The 19,592-nt window shown below is 34.4% G+C and overlaps 1 protein-coding gene across 1 annotated transcript in view; it reads left to right on the forward strand.

Annotated features, from left to right (window-relative positions):
- Window positions 1-19,592, forward strand: part of AGMO (alkylglycerol monooxygenase) — a 126,155-nt gene that overhangs the window by 16,827 nt on the left and 89,736 nt on the right. Inside the window, exon 3 of the mRNA XM_039332852.1 lies at window positions 11,765-11,916. Within this exon, the coding sequence (XP_039188786.1) occupies window positions 11,765-11,916 (152 nt within the window). The remainder of the gene's footprint in view (window positions 1-11,764; window positions 11,917-19,592) is intronic.

Consider the following 19,592-nt stretch of genomic DNA (forward strand, 5'->3'; position numbering starts at 1 on the left):
AAATATATTATATTTGCTGCTTCAATACAATTGGAAATCTGTAAGTACGCTTTTTAAAATAATGATTTTATAGATTGCTTTATTGAAGCTTGTATAATGGTATTGGTTAAAGGTGTATTGTATTGTATATGTTGGTACAGATCTTGCTGAGTCTGCAAATTATCATACAGTTTCCTGGTTAAATATTGATGCAGAAATATTCATAGCAATCTTGGCACAAATTTAAACATTTAAATATGAGCCAGCAGTGTGCTGCAGCTGCCAAAAAAGTCAACATGTGCTAGGCTGCATTAACAAAGGGATAAAATCAAGATCACATGAAGTACTAATATCACTTTACAATGCCTTGGTAAGGCCACACTTGAAATACTGCATCCAGTTTTGGTCACCACGATGTAAAAAAGACATTGAAACTCTGGAGGGAGTGCAGAGAAGAGCAACTAAGATAATTAGGGGACTGGAGGCTAAAACAGATAAGGAACGGTTGCTGGAATTGGATATGTCTAGTTCAGGGGTAGGCAACCCAAAACACTTAAAGAGCCACTTGGACCCGTTTCCCACCAAAAACAAAACACTGGGAGCCGCAAAACCCTTTTGATATCTAAAATGAAGATAACACTGCATATATCCTTTTTTACCTTTATTATAGGTGTGTGTGTTTGTGTGGGGGCGTATTTGTGTGTGTGTATGTGTGTGTGTGTGTGTGTGTGTGTGTGTGTGTGTATGTATATGTATGTATGTATGTGTATGTATATATATATATATATATATATATATATATATATATATATATATATATACACACACACACACACAAACACACATACACATACAGGTTAAAAAAAGGATATATGCAGTGTTATCTTCATTTTAGATGTCAAAAGGGTCTCTCTCTCTGTCTCTCTCCCTCCCTCTCTATCTGCCCTTGGTCTACCACTCCTCTTCCCCCACTCTCTTTCTTTCTCTCTCTCTCTCTCCTCTCTCTCTCTCCCCCTCCCTCTCCCTCTCTCTCTTTCTCTCTCTCTCTTTCTCCCCCCCCTCCTATCTGCTGCTCACCTGGCAAGCTTCAAGCTGTTGTCCAACAAGATCAGCAACCTCGCCTCTTTTATGACTCATGGACTTCAACTCCCAGAATTCCTGAGTCAGCCTAGCTGGGCTAGCTAGCTCTCTCCTGCCCTTCCTGCTTCCTGCAGAGATGCAGCAAAGGGAGGAGCTCCGCCCAGAAAGCTTTTCAGCTCCTCGGAGAACATGTGAGTACGCTCTCTTTTACACATACACACACATACACACACACACAAAACACACACACACACACACACACACACACAGAGAGAGAGAGAGAGAGAGAGATTGAAGCAGGGAAGCGCAATTGCCTCTCTCTGTCTCTGTCTCTCTCTGCAAAGGCAGAGGAGGCTGGGAGCCACACGGGAAGGCTCAAAGAGCCGCATGCGGCTCCGGAGCTGCAGGTTGCCGACCTGTGGTCTAGTTTAATGAAGAGAAGGATGAGGGGTGACATGATAGCAGTGTTCCAATATCTTAGGGGCTGCCACAAAGAAAAGGGAATCAAGCTATTTTCCAAAGCGCCTGAAGGCAGGACAAGAAGCAATGGGTGGAAACTAAGCAAAAAGAAAAGCAACCTAGAACTAAGGAGAAACTTCCTGGCAGTTAGAACAATTAACCAGTGGAACAACCTGCCTCCAGAAGCAGTGAATGCTCTAACACTGGAAGTTTTTAAGAAGAAACTGGACAGCCATTTGTCCAAAATGGTATAGGGTTTCCTGCCTGAGCAGGGGGTTGGACTCGATTACCTCCAAGGTCCCTTCCAACATTATTATTATTATTATTATTATTATTATTATTATTATTATTATTATTATTATTATTATTATTATTATTATTTTGGATCATCGCACAGTCAGCCAGATGTTCAGACTGGATTTGGCATTTTCTCTATCGAGTCCTTACCAAGGACCTGGCATAGGCAGATGTGGATGTTTGATGGTATTACAAATACCATTGCAGGATGGAAGCAGTTCCTAGTAAGGCCACCTTTTGCAATTGACTAATAGCGGATTTGTCAATGCCAATGGTGTTCAAGTGGTGGTCCAGTTGTTTTGGGATTGCCCCCAAAGCACCTATTACTATTGGTACTACCCTTGCTTGCTTTTGTCACAGTCTTTCTATTTCTATTTGTAAGTCTTTGTATTTTGTCATCTTCTCCAGTTCTTTCTCGTCTATTCTGCTGTCTCCAGACACTGCCACGTCCACTATCCAGACTTTTTTGTCTTTCTTATTGACAATTGTTAAGTCCGGGGTGTTATGTTGTTGTTGTTATTATTATTATTAAATATTACAATTCCTATTAACTTTCATCCTGCATATTCTGCTTTCATAAAACATCACCAAATACAGAAAAATATTAGTAATCAACATTCTAGATACACATATATGAAACATTGAAATCAATAGTGATTGCTTTGTTGAATGTAGAAGTGTTCATCATGTGTGGTGAACATTTTTGAAACAAGTCTAAATAAGGATTTCATTTTTTCATTCATATATGTTTCTCATATCAAAGTAATCATTATAGTAAAAATTACAGATTTATTTATTATTTTATGATATTGTTTGTAAATGCCAAGAGTCATTTAGGTGAGATGGAGGGTGTATAAATCTGAGAAATTAATAAATATTTGAAAGAGCAATTCATAATTTTTAGTCATTAATATAAATTTATTGCATATTTTTATTTTTTATTACGGTATATTGATTTTTAAAATTCTATTCATTATCACTTCTCAGAGTCACTTAAATATAAATTGAAATAACAATATTATTCTGTGAGGTCAAATGTTATAGTGTGCTTAAAAGTTGGCCTTTATGATTTTTGTATGTATATAAAATATTTTTGTTGCTTTTTTCCCCTTTCTTTCTGGTTTTGTATTTTTTTCTTCCTTTTCCTCTTTTATGTTTAATAAAAAATATAACAAATACTAAAAATTACATTTGAATATCCTAACCTCATTGATCCAATTTTGGTTCATCTCAAAAAAAAAAAAAAGATTTTGATACACACTGTGTTAAGCTAGGATTTTTAACTGTGGTTTGTTAAATAAATAGCAGTAACTAAATTCACAAATGATCTGATACATTTTAAGTATTAACAAACCAATCACATTATGGTTTAGGACTGTGTGTGAAGCTAGCAATACAGAAAATAGCTAACATTAATTCAGTGGGTTACATATAATGCATAACATAATTGACTTGAATGAATTTTGATTAATTAATTAATTTCAATGTTGAGAGTCAAATTATTACTTCCTTTTACTTCAAACCAATGTTCCTTACAGATAAACAGGAAATACATAGTTTGAGTTTGAATTCCTAACTAAAGTTTCTGATTTTAGAATCAGAATCAGAATAGAGCTGGAAGGGACCTTGGAGGTCTTCTAATGCAACCCCTTGCTCAAACAGGAAACCCTATACCATTTCAGACAGGCGACTGTCCAATCTTTTCTTAAAAACTTCCAGTGATGAAGCACCTGCAATTTCTGAAGGCACTGTAATTTCTGTTCCACTGGTTAATTGTTCCCACTGTTAGGAAGTTTCTCCTTAAGTTGCTTCTCTCCTTGATTAGTTTCCATACATTGTTTCTTGTCTTGCTTACTGGTGCTTTGGAAAATAAGTTGACCCCCTCTTCTTTGTAGCTGCCCCTAAAGTACTGAAATACTGCTATCATGTCTCCCATAATTTTCATCCACGGGATTTTTCTTAGTGTCTCTCTGAGTTTATTAAAATCAGTTGTTTTAAAGTTTAAGACACTGGTTGGATTATATATTGCTTGTGTTCACATTATTTTGAATTCCAATATGACATAGTCATTCTCGCTCAAGATCCTGGAAACTTTGACCTCCTCTATCACTTATTTTCTATTAGTAAGAATTGACTCCAGAATAGCTTTTCCTCTAGTTCTCTCCTTTATCTTTCAAATGACAAAATTGTCAGTTACGTTGATAACGAATCTGTTAGATCTCTCACTTGCTCCAGAGTTTATCTCCCAATTGATATCAGGATAGTTAAAGTCTCCCATTACTGTAATATGTTTTCTATATATATTTGTTAATTCTTTTTGGTTTGATGGCCTGTAGTGTACACCTTTATATTGACCCATATGGATTCTAGGAGGTTTTTATCCTTGATTTTGTGCATTTCTGTAGAGATGTAGTGATCTTTTATATATAATGCAACTCTACCTTTTATATATAATGCAACTCCACCTTCTCTTTTGTTAGGTCTGTTTCATATGAACAGTTTGTATCCTTCTATCATTCATGAATTTCATCCCATCAAGTTTCATTAATGGCAACTATATAATATCTGCCTTCAAGTACTAATACTTTACTTAATATACTTAATATATGGTATTTAATATATTTTTAGCAAATCTAAAACCTACCATTATTTAATAACAATGAAGTACTAATTTTTCATGTACTAATACTGCCTTCATATACTAATACCCAATTACATAAACTTTTGCAATGCTTCCAAAGTTTATGCAATTGGGTTAAGACATTTCTTTAATTTCTTCTAGTTAGTATGTAGATGACTAAACATTAATCCTCAATTTAAATGAATTATGAGCTATAGGAAAAAACTAAGTAGATTTAAAAATTAAAAATATGTTTTGTTCCTCCAAAATACTAATAGTTATTCCCTTTAATATGCCTTTCAGCGACTCCATTCTCAGGTAACCCAGCACAAACAGTTAAAATAACATTTCACTCAAACTCATTATATCAAGAAACATTGCATCGTAAATCATTAATAGCTGAGGGTCAGATTAACATGCTATTGATAGTATCCTCTCCTACAATTAATTCTCATTTTTTTCAACTAGCAGTTGAAATTTGTGACATAAAATTTGTTATTAGCACATTTGCCTAGTAGCTAAAGCAGAGTTCCAGATACAGAAGAAAATAATGTACATTGGAAAAATGTGAAAGAGTGATTTTTGGTTTAGAAAGGAAATAACATTGGGCCACTGCGGTACTTAATATATTTTTTAGCAAATCAGCTGAATTGAACAAAATGTTTACTTTTCTTATTTTGATTCACAAATAAATTATACAAAAAATCCTTCAAAATTGTTCATGATAATATCAATATTTTATTGAAAAATATATATCAGAAATGAACTCCACCACTTTAATGATTTCATTCCTCTTAGGGTTCAACATTGGCATCCTCAGAGGAAAGATGATATTTGAATGTTGGGCAGTCTGTTTTGAACTTAGAATATTTTGTAGCAAAACGTAGGTGTATCATTAAGGACAGATTTATAAAAAGTGAACCTTACTAGGAGTGTCTGTAATATTTATGCAGTAATCTTCATCTGCATTGTTGCCACCCTTTCCCCCCTTTTATTTAAGTAAAGATTAGATAGCTCAGGTAAAATCTGTCCATCTTATATGGCCTAGCAATTAGAGAGTGCTATAGTTGCATACCCTACAAAAGTTTCGTGATGAACACTTGGTTAGATACATTTTCTTCTTGAAACAGTATGCCCCTTGAGTTCAGATTCTCTCCCATCCTTTTGACCCATAGGAAATGAGTAAATACCAGCATTAAAATCATAATTAAGGCATGATCATATTTTATGATCAGATTTACATGAAAGAAAATGGCCTACAATGTTGGTAAATAAACACAGCCATCTTATAAAATGCATGTATATTGTTCTGAATGCCTTTCTTGTAAAAGAACAAATTATAAAACTTGCCATAAATCTTGAAGTGCTTGCTTTAACAGTGCCTCCTTCCACAAACAAAACAAAAAACGACATTTTCTCAGGAACATCCATATGCTGGAAATAAATATTACTGGTTAGAATATAAGCATGTATTTATTTCATATATTATTAATTTTCATGTGCTAAATTAGTTTAACACAACAACAATGAAAAAAGTTTGGAATGTAATCTTAATAAATATGTGTTTTTTAAAATATGTTTATATCTAAGTAATATCCTATAATTTCAAAGAAAGAATATAGAACTGTTGAAATAATTTATGTCCTAATTTAGGACACATTTTCTGTTTCTTTGCCAATATCTTTTTGGACCAAAGCCAGAAATGGGAATCCTATGGGGCTCCAGATGTTACGGGATTCAGTTCTGTATGTTTGATAGTATAGTAGTGATCAGAGATGATGGGAAATCAAGTCTAATAACATGTGGAGAGCAATACTGTGTGAACATGTATATTCAAAGGGTAAAATATGAGTTTGCACATACCACCTGTTTGAAACTACATAAAGCAGCTGTGTCTTTTCCTGGATTTGTGTGATTGCCTTCCACATCTGGCTTCCTATGTTTGGGAAACTCTTGTGTGAGTTAAAATATTTTTTCCATACTCAGTGAGAGTAATAGTGTTGAAAGATGGGGTTCTGGCAGGCATCAAATTGTTCTGTCTACTGGCCCAGCTTCCATATAGTGTGCTCTGCTAATTTCACAGAATGTTTGAATACAATCTATGTTTCCCAAAGCAAATTAGCATCTTTAGGCTAAATCTCAAATGCAGCTTTGTGATTAGAGAGAGGCCAGAGTGATGAAGATTAAAATAAAATCTTTTTTTGAAATATCTGGTTATTAGTTGAACAAAATTTGCCAGCTGGCGTCCCACATATCAGTAGCTTTTTATTCAGGTAGAAGTAGGCTTAAAGTTATAACTGTAATCCTTGCTTAATAATCATTTGTTAACTGTTTGAAGTTACAAATCAAAGTGCTGATCAAATGGAATTAATGCTTGGTCTTTGAAGTAATATTTGTTGGAGTGCTCCTGTGGTCACTTATGAAATATCACGCACTTGGCAACCCATGTACATGACTACAGAATGTACTTCAACCAACACCACCTATTTATCTTCCTCTTTTCTTTGCCCTTTGGTCCTGGACTCATCAGCCATTAATTCTGTACTGGATTGTGCTCTTTGCCATTAGAACTACAGCTGACTTTTGACAACTCCTTCCTCTTGCTGTTGAGGTGTACACGCTGGCTGCATGAGTCCTTGTAAAGTTCCTGTCATAGAATTCAGGATGGCAAAGGTGGCTGGAGCTAGAGCACCTTCAATTTTTACACTTTGGTGCTGGACCAGGCTGCAGTTTTGGTCATAGTACTATACTCAGACAATTGTGGCTTCACAAAAGGTTAAGCTAGGCTTGCCTAGCAACAGGACGAAGAAGATAATAAACAACAGTTGGGTAGTAGAGCATAGGGGAGCTTATCTACCCCAGCAGCCATTATGCCTGGCATTTGCATTGGCCTGAGGCAGGCGTTTACTAACAGATCAGTCTGCTTGACTTTGCTTGTTAGAAGTTGACAGGTATTCACTTAATGACCAGCAATCCTGCTTAATGATGGAATTGGGGATTTCCAGAGTTGCCATCACTAAACAAGGACTACCTGTAGTGCTAATTATGTTTGAGGTGCCAAATGTGCTAATGTCTGGAGTTGGTCTATCATTACTTTTTATAAATCCAAATTCTAAGTTCAAATTTTTTCTAAGTCGTTGTGATATTATACCTAATGACCCAATAACAATTAGAAGACTTCTTACAAATACTTGTAATCTCTGTTTGTAAATACCAGTATTTTGTAAATGTTTTCTATTACTTGTCTTCAACTTAACTGTCTTTTGATACGACTTCATTGAAAAAGTAATCAGGGTTCTTTTCAATGACAGTAAAATTGATGTGTTATATTCCAAGTACCAACCAGTCTGGATTGTAAGAACTCTATTTTGCTCTATTATATTCAATGGTTTTCCATGAATTCATATTGCAAGTAATATCAAAGTAAAATTAGTTTTCTACATAAATGCTAATACACTATCTTGCTAACACAGTCATCCCTTTTTTTGTAACCATTCTGGATTTTGCGGCATCTAGTTATTAAATTGTCAACTTTTTTTTCATATATCTCAGCATTTACTATCCAAACTAGTATTTTCTATTTTTTGCCAATTAACATTTGTGCATATGGCTTGTTCTTGGGGAGAAAAAAACTCCTCCTCCTTCTCCACCTCTTCTTTCTTCTCCACTTCTCCACCCTCCACTTCCCATTTCTAAACAATTGCTATATTCAGATGCTGTCCAATTTTCCTTCAATATTTTTCAAAAAATGCCTATAGAGTGCTTTAGTTTTCTAAATTTCAAGTTTCATTTCTTGTTGCTTTTAATAGTCATTGTTAGATTATATTTCTGCAAGTAGCTTTATTTCTGAGTTTATTTCAATAAAGTTTCATTTGTTGTCTTGATTAATCATTAATCTTTTGTTTTTCCTCCACTATAATTTAACCTGGTAAGTTCTCACTCACCAATCTTCCTTTGAAGATACTGTATTTACAGTAACATGTATCTTTTAGCTTTTTATATAAGTCCAAAATGTAGTATGTGCACTATCTCAGTATTCAATTAATTTTTTTTCCTAAATATTTCAAAAGAGAAAGATCAAGAAACAGTCCATAAAATGATTAATAAATAAAATTAGATATTAGATGTTTCACTAATTAGTGGAAACAGTTAATTGTTACATTATGTAAAATGCTATGAACATTAATAATGTGCTATAAATAATCATGCATAATATAAAATTTGCTAACTATGGTATAACATTGTATAATGATTTTAATTGTTTTTTTTTAAAAAATATGGTCAATTATGTAAGCTATTAGGAGCTCTTGTTTGTACTTAAACACATGTAAAGTATTTGGTAGGAAAACAAATACTTGGGAAAATATTTGAGTTTCACTTAGGTTCATGCTGACATTTTAGGCTTGTGTTCAGATTTTATCTCTTTTATGTGAGAGAGGTTTTAGGTTTTTTCCAGTGTATTACTTTTCAGGATGAAGAAATGTTTTTAAAGTGTTAGTTTTACATTCTGTAATTAAGAGCTTAACACAGGCAAACATTCTAACAGCTTTCCAAGATACTGTTAGCAAATAGATCATTTTGTAACTATGTTTGTATATTAAAAATGGAAAGTGATCATATTTGCAGTGCTGAGTGAAGACAGGGAGTAAAACTCCCAGATCTTTCTCATTCTTTCCGCAACTTCCGGACTGTTTGGCTTTATAATGAAGTGTAAAAGCAGAATGGGGAGAAACTATGACCATTATATGTCAGGGTCACTTCGAGTCTAATAAATCAGTTGATAGAGTAATAAATTAGATTGTCAGGTCATGAACTGGCACCTGTTCAGAAAAATATAAGAGACTTTAAATTGAAGGCAAGTTGTTTTCCTTTTCCAGTGTGAGGTTTGACAAACATTCTACTATTTCTCTTCTCCTTTTTTCATGGAGTCTTTGTTATAGGACATTCATATTTCACATGTTTCCAGTATTTCTGTGTGTTTAGCTTGACAAATTTCATTTAACCTTTGGTACTTGATGTGCATATGAAAATTTAACAGATATCAAGAATTTATTGTAACAAAATTCTTTTGTAAATTATATATAAAATGTACAAATAAATTAAGATATCAATCCATTATCTTACTTTGAATTTCATTATCCTGTAGACATTTATCTTTTTGAAAATTTAAAATTGGCTGATTATTATTAGTTCATAAGATCATATTTTCAGTAGTCGTCCTCTAAAATTAATAACAGTTAATGCATATTTATATATAATTGAATCTTTCACTTTCACATGCATTTGAGGAATTTTTGGTTCAAAACAGACATATTTTAAAATCATATGGGAATTAATAAAAAATGTTAAATTAACAAAAAAGTTCCCACTGTTTTTCAGTGAGAATTTGTCAGACTACAAATAGAGTATATCTTGTTCATTAATGTTTTATTTGCAATTAGTATACTTACCAGCATACTTCATATTAAATATATTCTTAGTTTTCTCAAGAAGGAAAAGGGAAGTTTAAAGAAGCACAGTTAGACTTAATAAATGTAGTGGGGGTTGGTGAGCTGAAGAGACAGTATGGGGAGATGCCTGGGGTAGGAGTCAGGAGAGCGCAGGGAAGAGTTGAGTCTGCTGAGGCCTAGGTCGGGGAGGAGGAGTGGAGTCTGTTATGGCCTAGGTATAGAAGAAGAAGAAGAAGAAGAAGAGAAGAAGAAGAAGAAGAAGAAGAAGAAGAAGAAGAAGAAGAAGAAGAAGAAGAAGAAGAAGAAGAAGAAGAAGAAGAAGAAGAAGAAGACGAAGAAGAAGAAGAAGAAGAAGAAGAAGAAGAAGAAGAAGAAGAAGAAGAAGAAGAAGAAGAAGAAGAAGAAGAAGAAGAAGAAGAAGAAGAAGAAGAAGAAGAAGAAGAAGAAGAAGAAGAAGAAGAAGAAGAAGAACTGACCAGCCACCAGAACACTTTCCCTGCATGTGAACAAGAGAACCCGGATTCCAGCAGCCCTGTCAGGGGTAGCGCTACATAAATATTTTGACTTTGGTAAAGGTTGTCCCGAAATAAAGCAATTGTGAATTTGTTTCCATATTTGACAAAGCTAATCCATTAATAATTCTGTTAGTATGCTAGTGATTGATTTAAAATATGCAAATTTGACATATAACTTCAGGTGAAAAAAATCAGTACTTTAGAATTAATGTCTAGCTTTAGTTACAACCCAACGAAAAAAGAGCTCAGTGACCAATTTAAGAAATACATCCCTTTCTATGTCTGGATATGTTGCAAAAACATTACAATATGGTACTTAATGAGGCCAAAATGAAAAAACACTATCCTATGGTCATGATCCAAGCAGAATCAGGTACTCTTAAGCCTTCTTGATTCACCGGATCTTAAAGAGCATATATAACTATATTTTGGCCAATAGTTGGTAAGTGATACTACTCTAGGCAAAAGTGTCTTTTTTTAAAAAAAAATCCTTGCAAAATAGTATTGAGAGAGTTCTCCCCTCTCCTTCCTGGTCCCCGTAGAACAGCTAAAGTTCCTTTATGGCCAATTGTCTAAATGATTAAGAATTTAGGTTAAGATTTGTGGTAATATTTCAAGTTATAAATTGCAAAAATATGGTGAATTGCCTTTTTAAAAACATCTTTAGTAATATTTTGTAAGGCTCTTACAAAGATTAAATATGTTCCAGGTGTTTTGCTTCAGCAAAGGATAAGTACACCTGCCACTGAAACTTGTGTGAAATTGTTGGTTCTCCAACTGCCAAACTGAAGTTAAACAGATAATTTGGTTTGAAAATCAGACCACCTGTTAGAAAGCTATGAGTGAGTCACAGGTGGGCTCGGACAGCCAGGGTGAAACAGGGTCTTTTTATGCCCTCCCTTCTTTTCCTCTCATCTCCAATGCTTTTGGGGATTTGAAATAACAACTAAGAAAAGTTGAGGTTTTTCTGAAATGGTAATTTAGTGATATCAGACTTTGATCACTGTGGGGTTTTGCTGGGATAAAAATGAGATGGTCAGAACATTACAGTCATCTTTTACTTTTGTTAGTTATCATGTAAACAGACATCGTATTCAGATCCAAACACTGGTACAATAATTGCTAATGCATTTGTATTGTAGCTCATTTTGATCTTTTGTTGATTTTGCTGCCACATTGATCATGAGCAGAATCTTTTAATCTTTTAAAAAACTTGTTTGCTTGCTAGATTACTGAATTGCTCTGTTTGTAGCTCCAGAGACCCTTCTTCCATTATCTTTTGATAGAGATATCAACAAACAAAACAGTCTGAATATGGTAGTCTGACGAATCTCTAATGTGCATTGTCTGTTTTTGAATTTTAGTGTTATTTCTAGAAGTGTTGAAATGTCAACATATATGTATGTGTGGAACAACTATAGAATGATGCAACTACCGTGGACATCATCATGGACATGGTATTTGACCTTCATTGGAGTAGATTTTGGATACTATTGGTTTCATCGCATGGCCCATGGTAAGATTTTTATGTAATTTCTTTTTTCTTTTTGTGAATGGTGAACATTTTGAGCTGTTTTCTGAAGGGTTGCCAAGAAAGAAAAGTGAACTATATTGCTTTAAGTTTTAGAAAAACTATTCTTGGATTATAATATAATACACAGATTTGTTATTCCTACACCAAAATTTTGGTTTTTCTACATATAGAATCTGTATTTAAACTTCATTGATAACTAGATTTTTAGTATTGTTACCTTGTATTTTTAGTTGGATATACAATTTTAGTGTTGACAAGTAGCTTGAAGCGTAATCATTTTAAATTTCTCCTTTAAATTTTTTATAATTTCATATGTAATATATCAGAAAACTAGAATGTCATTTTTAGATTTCTTATTTACTTAGTGTATTATTAATAAGTGGCACAGTGATCTAAAGTTGAAGATTCTCTCCTATCACTTGGAAAGTTGAGACTTCAGTCCTACCTAATGGCAGATGTTTCTCTGTCAGGGCGCAAAGAAAAAATATTTGCTGCAAACTCTGCGTAGGTATCAGGAAGGGCATCCGGACAGTAAATGCTCAGTTCTACTCAGTCACCCTGACTCCATCTCGAAACAAAGGGATTAAATTGTAATTTTTTTTATTTTGAGTAGTATTATTTGTACATTACTATTTTATTTCATTTTTTCATGACTTTTATCTTCCCTTATGTATTCTTTTTAAAATATTTAATAATAATTAAAAAGTTGATTCTTTAAAGGAACCATGTTTTCAATAGCTACGCTTGGATGATATGATGATTATATCACAAATACTTACAGAGATAAATAGAGCTAAAACTTTTGTTATTGACACAGTTTCATTTCTACTATGATCAGTACAAGTATTTGAATAATCAGAAGCAGGAACAAATTTTAAATTTCATTTGCCTGTTCCTTAGGCAAATATAAAGATTGCATGCATGTGTCTCATCATGCAAACTTTAGAAGCTAGATTGGGATATTTTTTTTTTTGCATCAGTTGAGTCAATAATCTAGCCAATTATCTTAGATACTATAGTATTTAAGCTTTTTGTTGTCAGATTTTTGGTACATTGATTAAATAGTTTATAACTTTGCTAAGATCAGAAAATTAAGTCAATACACTAAATGGCAATTCTTTTCTTTAGAATCCACTTGGTTGTTTCAAATTAGTGGGACATCTTCAATGAATTGGATGATGCATTTGTGAATTAACATTACTTGATTTTGTATGTGGAAAACATTGGAACAGCTTCTGAAAAAAGATGGGAACATATGTTAAATTAATTCATTAATTAATGGAAGAATGAAATAGTCGGTTTCTGATGGAAGCAATGATGATAAACAGGATGGTGTTAGAACCAGGTGAATAGAATGCAGGGAGTTTCTGAGTTGAGTAGAAGAGGAAGGAGGTAATCTGACACATAGCAATGCTATGGGGAGGACCTTCAGATTTGATTTAGGGAGAAGGTGGTGGGATGTCAGGAAATGCATGGAGATGAGATAATAATATAATGGGGAGGGGAATATTCATCATAACAAGTAGCCAAGTTTGATGTGTGAGTGTGAAAGAGACTGGGGATACGCTTCATAAACAACAGTACTAGCAGACTTGCCAGCATTTGATTTGTCCTGAAAAACTCAGATTTTCATTTTGGGAGGCATAACATTCATATCAATATATATCATACTGAACACAGAATTCTGTCCACCAAACTCATGCTGACAGAAGGAAAACCTATTCTGTGTAGCAAAATGGCAATTCTGTCTTGAAAGTTGGAAGTTGTGAAAGTCTTTGTTTCAGTTAGATAACTTTGCTGTATGTAGTATGGTTTTTCTAAGATTCCAACAGAGTTAATATGACAATGGCAACATTATTTTTTCAAGTATTTCTTTTTTAGTGCCTTTAAGGGCTTTGATAAAGAATAAGAGAAGCAGCACTTCTTGCCATTTCCCTATTTTCCTATCTATGTGGGGTCTTGGAAATAACACAATGATATACTGAGCATGGAAAGGAGCACAAATTGAACACTGTGGAACAGGCTTTTGCGATCATATTTGTATACAATCTGGAAAACACTCTTTTCCCTAACACAGCACAAGAACATGAATAATAACAAAGCGTAACAACTGCTATCTCCATTCTGTTTAATATTCTATAATAGCCAATCAGATACATTAGGGAAGATTCGCTGAATTGGACAAGAAGACAATAGCTTCCTTTCATTTCCCAGCAGATAGTATTTAAAAAGACATCAAGAAGACCAGACATTTTTAGCTTGATCCTCCATACATTCATTTAATCATCTTTGGAAATGCTCTAAATCATGGATTCCCAATCCCTCTGTTTTAGGCAATTATAGGCCAAAGTAATTATGGATAAAAAGAGACAAAGAGCTATATCTATAAAACTGAATCATACAGAATGAATTATTACTTGAAAATGTGGAGATCATAATAGAGTCATATGTTCTGTGATTTTCTGGAAAAGCCCAGATTTTTTTAGTGAAGATTTTACAATTACAAGTCCACCCTGTCACCTGAAGATACTGAATAATTGGCCCATTACATAAACTGTATTTTTTATAAAGTGGAATAAATACTTCCTAACACTGCAGTCTGCTTTAAGAATGAGCAATCTTTGATCTTCTAGCTGAAGTTAGCAAAAAGTATCTCAAAAAATAAATAAAGATAAATAATGCAAAACAAAATTACAAAAACTCAGTTCAAACAAAATCCAATGTAAGAAAAAAATGTAACCCTTCTCTCTGTCATAAACAGGGTGGATTTGATTTAAATCAAGTAGATTTAAATCACTAGTAAAAGGCTTGATTAAAGCAATTCAATTTAAATCATAAGTTTTAAAAAGCAACTGTCATCTCTATCCCGCAGCGGCTCCTTTTCTGACCCGCTATTGACTAACTGATAGTCCCATCCACAGCTGGTGATGCGACAGTAACACAACAAGGTGAGAGACATGGCAGGCAGCAGGTGAGTGGATGCCCACTAACAGATGCTGTCATGATGGATCTGAGATGACAGGTGCTCTTTAAATATAAGGACTCATTCTTGCTACTAGTTAGAATTTTTAATATTATTATTTGCAAACAAAATGAAGGTTTAGAATAATAAACTGTCAGGTTAGTAAAACAGCGATATCAGAATGATTTTAGGTTGATAGATAAATCATATATAGTTGGAGAACTACTCAAATTCTTTTATTTAATTAAAACAATAGCATATTATATATTATTATATTTGCTTAAATACCAATGTTTAGTAACTGAAATGCATTAAGCAAAATATCTTCGAAAAAACAAACAAAAGAACTTAAACTGAATATATCAGCTGGGCCCACATTAAAAAAAACTTCATTTTCATCTTCGTCCTCTCGTTTGTTCATGATCTGGAAAAGAAAAATAAGCGTACCTGCTTTGTCAATCCCCAGACAATTTTTCAATTTAGAGTCAACAAGTCCAAAGGAAGAGAATGTACTTTCAACGCCAGCAGAAGAGGCCACTGCGGTTAAAAGTGAAATCATTACTTCAACACTTTCTGAATCCAAGTGCTTGAGTGACTTCCACCAGTTTAGTGGTGAAACTTTCTTTAAAGCCTCATCAGCAAACATATATTTTTTGAATGGTTCCCCCTTAGCTCTGAAGTTCATTATAGTTGGCACTAGAGATGGATGATTGCTGGATACCCATATCATGAATAATTCCTCTTCTTCAGCACTTAAGATTTGACCCTGGTACCAGTATTGACAATGTTTGTGAGAAAATGAGCTGGAGACAGTGCTTGGCCCATTCACTTTTTTAAATCTTGTAATTTCTGCTTGTTAGTGTGTAGTTCTGTTTTTAAGTGTTCACTCAGTTCCTTCCAAATTTCTGCAGCATCAGCAATAAAACAACTATTTTTCTGGATTTTGTTTAAAGCTTCAGAAATGGGTTTCAGGATGCTCAGCATATGTTCAACATTTCTCTTAAGCACAATGTGGAGATTTTGACTGTGATGGTACCATCTAATTTTTCTCGATTTTGCTCACAAATGATCATCAGAATAGGCCAGTTTTTTATATATTGTTCAAAACAGTCCACCACAAAGTTCCATCTAACATCTTGTGGAAGCATTAGCTTGGTCCCGCCCATTATTTTCTGAGTTGATGCTGCAAAATGATTGTTACAGAAGTATTTAGCAATTTCAAAAACATTACTCTTTATTTCTGAGACAGAAATCTTTGTCTAGTAGGTGCATCAAATGAGCACCTATGAACAACCACATGTTATTAGCTTGATAGTTCCTTTTTTTAAACAAGTTTTATTAATTTTCCATTTTTATAAAGCTTCAGATATTAAGGAAGCAACATGGTGGTTGGGCAATACATAGTCCGATAACAAGCTTTTCCATATATATGTCAGTTTACATCATCAAAAATTTCCTCTGTTTCCTTTATTATACCAAATTCAAACTAATACATTGCTAGTTATAACTCAATCATTTAAAACATTTATCAACAACTTTTGACTTATATGCCTCCAGATCCTGTTTTTTTATCTGATTTCAATTACAGTATTCCAGTTGGCTTAATGTCGATAGTGTTTAGGTTTCGGATAACCCACGGTTCCCTTAGTTCATTACAGAATAGTTATCATGTCTAAAATACATGTATTATTTATTCAAATAAATTCTTAGTTTATTTCACAATCATATTCTACTTCTCATTCTAATAGCATCGCTTACTAATAAAATAACCTTTATCATCTGAATCCATCTTCTATATTATAATTCAAAACTATTATTCTAGTAACTAATTTATTTTCCTTATAAATATAAATCCTGAATATTAAATCAATTAATGTCTTTTAAAATCTCCTTATCCCATTAAGTGAGACTTAAGGCTCTTCCATTAAAAGCCACATAAACAAAACCATTTTTTAAGTCTAACTCTGGCCTTCCTTTTTGCCAAATAGGCTTCCATAACAGAGCTTTTAAATCCTCGGGTGGATCTCCCTTCATTCCTGCATATGTCATTTGAATCAAGGGAGACCATCCAGTCATCAGCCTATCAAGGAAGCTAGTCCCTTCATAGTCATTAGATTGTTGGCCTGATAGTTTGAATCTCCATATTTGGCTTACCGTAAATGCCGGCGTACAAGGCGACCCGGCGTATAAGACGACCCCCGTCTTTATAGCCGGGCCGCATTCCTAGAACGTCGTCTTATACGCCGGAAACTACCAGTATTTCCGGCGTATAAGACGACTCGGCGTATAAGACGACCCCCGTCTTTGGCACTGATTTCAGCGCTCGTGGAAGTCGCCTTATACGCTGGCATTTACGGTAGTATATTTGTCATGAGTTCAGGCTGGTCTTCTTCTGATTTCAGCTGGTTTAGATGAAAAGTCATATTCAATGTTGTAGTTGTTTTTTGGTCATCTGGGTTATTTGAATTCTCAGTGTATTGTGTGTGTAAGTCTTCAGCACCTCCGCTCTTAATGTTGCTTTCTTCAGTTTCTGTTTCTGTTGAAATTGCAGATTCTTTGGATGAAATCAAAGTTTGGGTGTCGGACTTCTGAGTAGATTGTAGCTGGCATTCATTAGAATCCATTTTAATGTTAATTCCTTCTTCTTCTGTTGCTTTTTGGGTTGTAAGTTCATCTATTGAAGTCAGGGCTGCATTTTGTAGCTTTAAGGTGGCGCGTATATCTTTCAGTCTGGAATTCATTAGCTCAGTAGCATCTAAGATTTTTTTCAAGTATAAATTTGAAGTTAAGCTGTGGGTGGTTTTCCTCCATTTCTGTGGTATTTACAAATAGTCCTTTAGTGGAGGCTATTTTTAATAAAACTCAATAACTATCCACCTCCACTATAGAGAATTATTTTCACCACCCACCTGTTTCAAGTTCTTATCTTTTTTGATAATGTCAAGGACAAATTTTAGCCTCAGAAGTCTCCCAGTCAAATTTTTTTTTCACGTGCTGTACCAAATTTCGCCAGTAACATGCAAAGTTAACCTTTTATCCAGTTCAAAGAAGAAAGAAAGAAATATTCCTTTTTTTCCAGCTTAGCAAACAAGTAATACAATAAGTTTCTGTAAGAATAAAGAACTTTTTGGGAGCCCAGGTAGCCAGAAATTACAAGTCCAAATATTTGGTTATTTAGTCTAGTTGTTCTCCCCCCCCCCCTTAGCTTTATATTCAGGAGCCACAGAATTGAGCAGGGGGAAAGGGGTATTCCCAAAGGCTTTTACAGGAAAATAGTTGGGAAGCAGGAAAGGCAAGGTAAGGTCTCACCCAACTCCTCCAGGTTGCTTTCGTTGTGCTTAGTAGTGCTTTGGGCTTTGGGCTGGAACGGCTTGGTGATCGGACATGTTAATGGCCGATCTTTTCTTTGTCAGTCCAAAGGAGCTGCCTTGGATCAAACGGAAGGGCTGCCACCCTTCCGCGGTCAGTCGAGGGTCCTCCTCAGCAGTGGTTGCCCCTCCAGGGCAACTTTCGACCCTTTGCAAGATCTTCCGACAGAGAAAAACCGGATGGCGGAGAGAACAGCCTCCTCGCATGCACGCCGGCACCGCGATTGCAAACTGGAAAGCTTGGTAGTTTCTTCATGTTATTCTAAATTTCTTCTCATTTTGGACACATTTGCAGCCTTGTCTGTGACCAAACTGCATATTTGACATTTGAATTTTTTTCACATGTTATAATAACTTTTGCTGCTACTTCTTCTAAATATGCTGTGATGTGTACATTTCCTGAAGTATCAATTGTTTCTTCAAGGAATACATTCCCTTCTTCTGTTGTTATGGAAGCACATACAATAGGATCATTGTGGACATTACTCCATCCCTCAAAACTTAGGTTAATAATTTTACCTTCTAGACTTGTTGCACATTGCATAATTTATTCATCATATATTTTATCCAGCAATTTCCCTGTAACAGCTAATCTACTTGGTGGACTGTATCCTCGTCTCACAGACTGAATTATATTAACAAAGTGGATTTACAAACAGATGGAAAGAAGAGTTTATTGCATAAACAAAGTGAGCATTTTTTTCATCAATTAACTCTTTTTCTAATTTGCTGGTTTTTAATCACAAACTTATCTATGATGGTGGTTCCAGATGGTTTCTTTCTTTTAGATGATATATTGTGGATATGTGTAAATGATGTGATTGATGCACTATCCTTGTGAGATAACTCTGAACAAGAGGATGGCGATTTAGAAAATAGATAGTTTTCAGAATCTTTTACGTTGATGGTGGTTTCACCTACACAAAAAAAGTCAATGCTGTTATTTTATTATTTAAACCATGTATGCTTATTGTGAATTTCTCATTGTACTCACACACAGTATAGACTAAAAAGGAATATTTGAATATTTCAACTCATTATTTCTTTTTTTGGCAACTGTATAAAAATGCAGTGCCATGCAGTAACAATAGCAGATATATGTTATGCTTTAGCATAACAATACCTCATAGCAATCTAAAAAATATGGTGAAATTTCAGTTGGGCCACCAGGCCATGCATCTCTGTTGCATTGCTTGTATTTTGCATGCATACCTGCTTTACCCATAGGTAGGGGAACTTCATTAAAATATTCCCAAACTGGGTTTCTTTTACAGCCTGCTGCCATTTTGCTCCTCAAGGGAGGAATAAAGCACTACAAGCTATGTGCA

The sequence above is a fragment of the Crotalus tigris genome, unplaced genomic scaffold (assembly GCF_016545835.1).
Source record: "Crotalus tigris isolate CLP2741 ecotype Arizona unplaced genomic scaffold, ASM1654583v1 scf7180000017624.2573661763:2888555, whole genome shotgun sequence".
Lineage (NCBI taxonomy): Eukaryota > Metazoa > Chordata > Lepidosauria > Squamata > Viperidae > Crotalus > Crotalus tigris.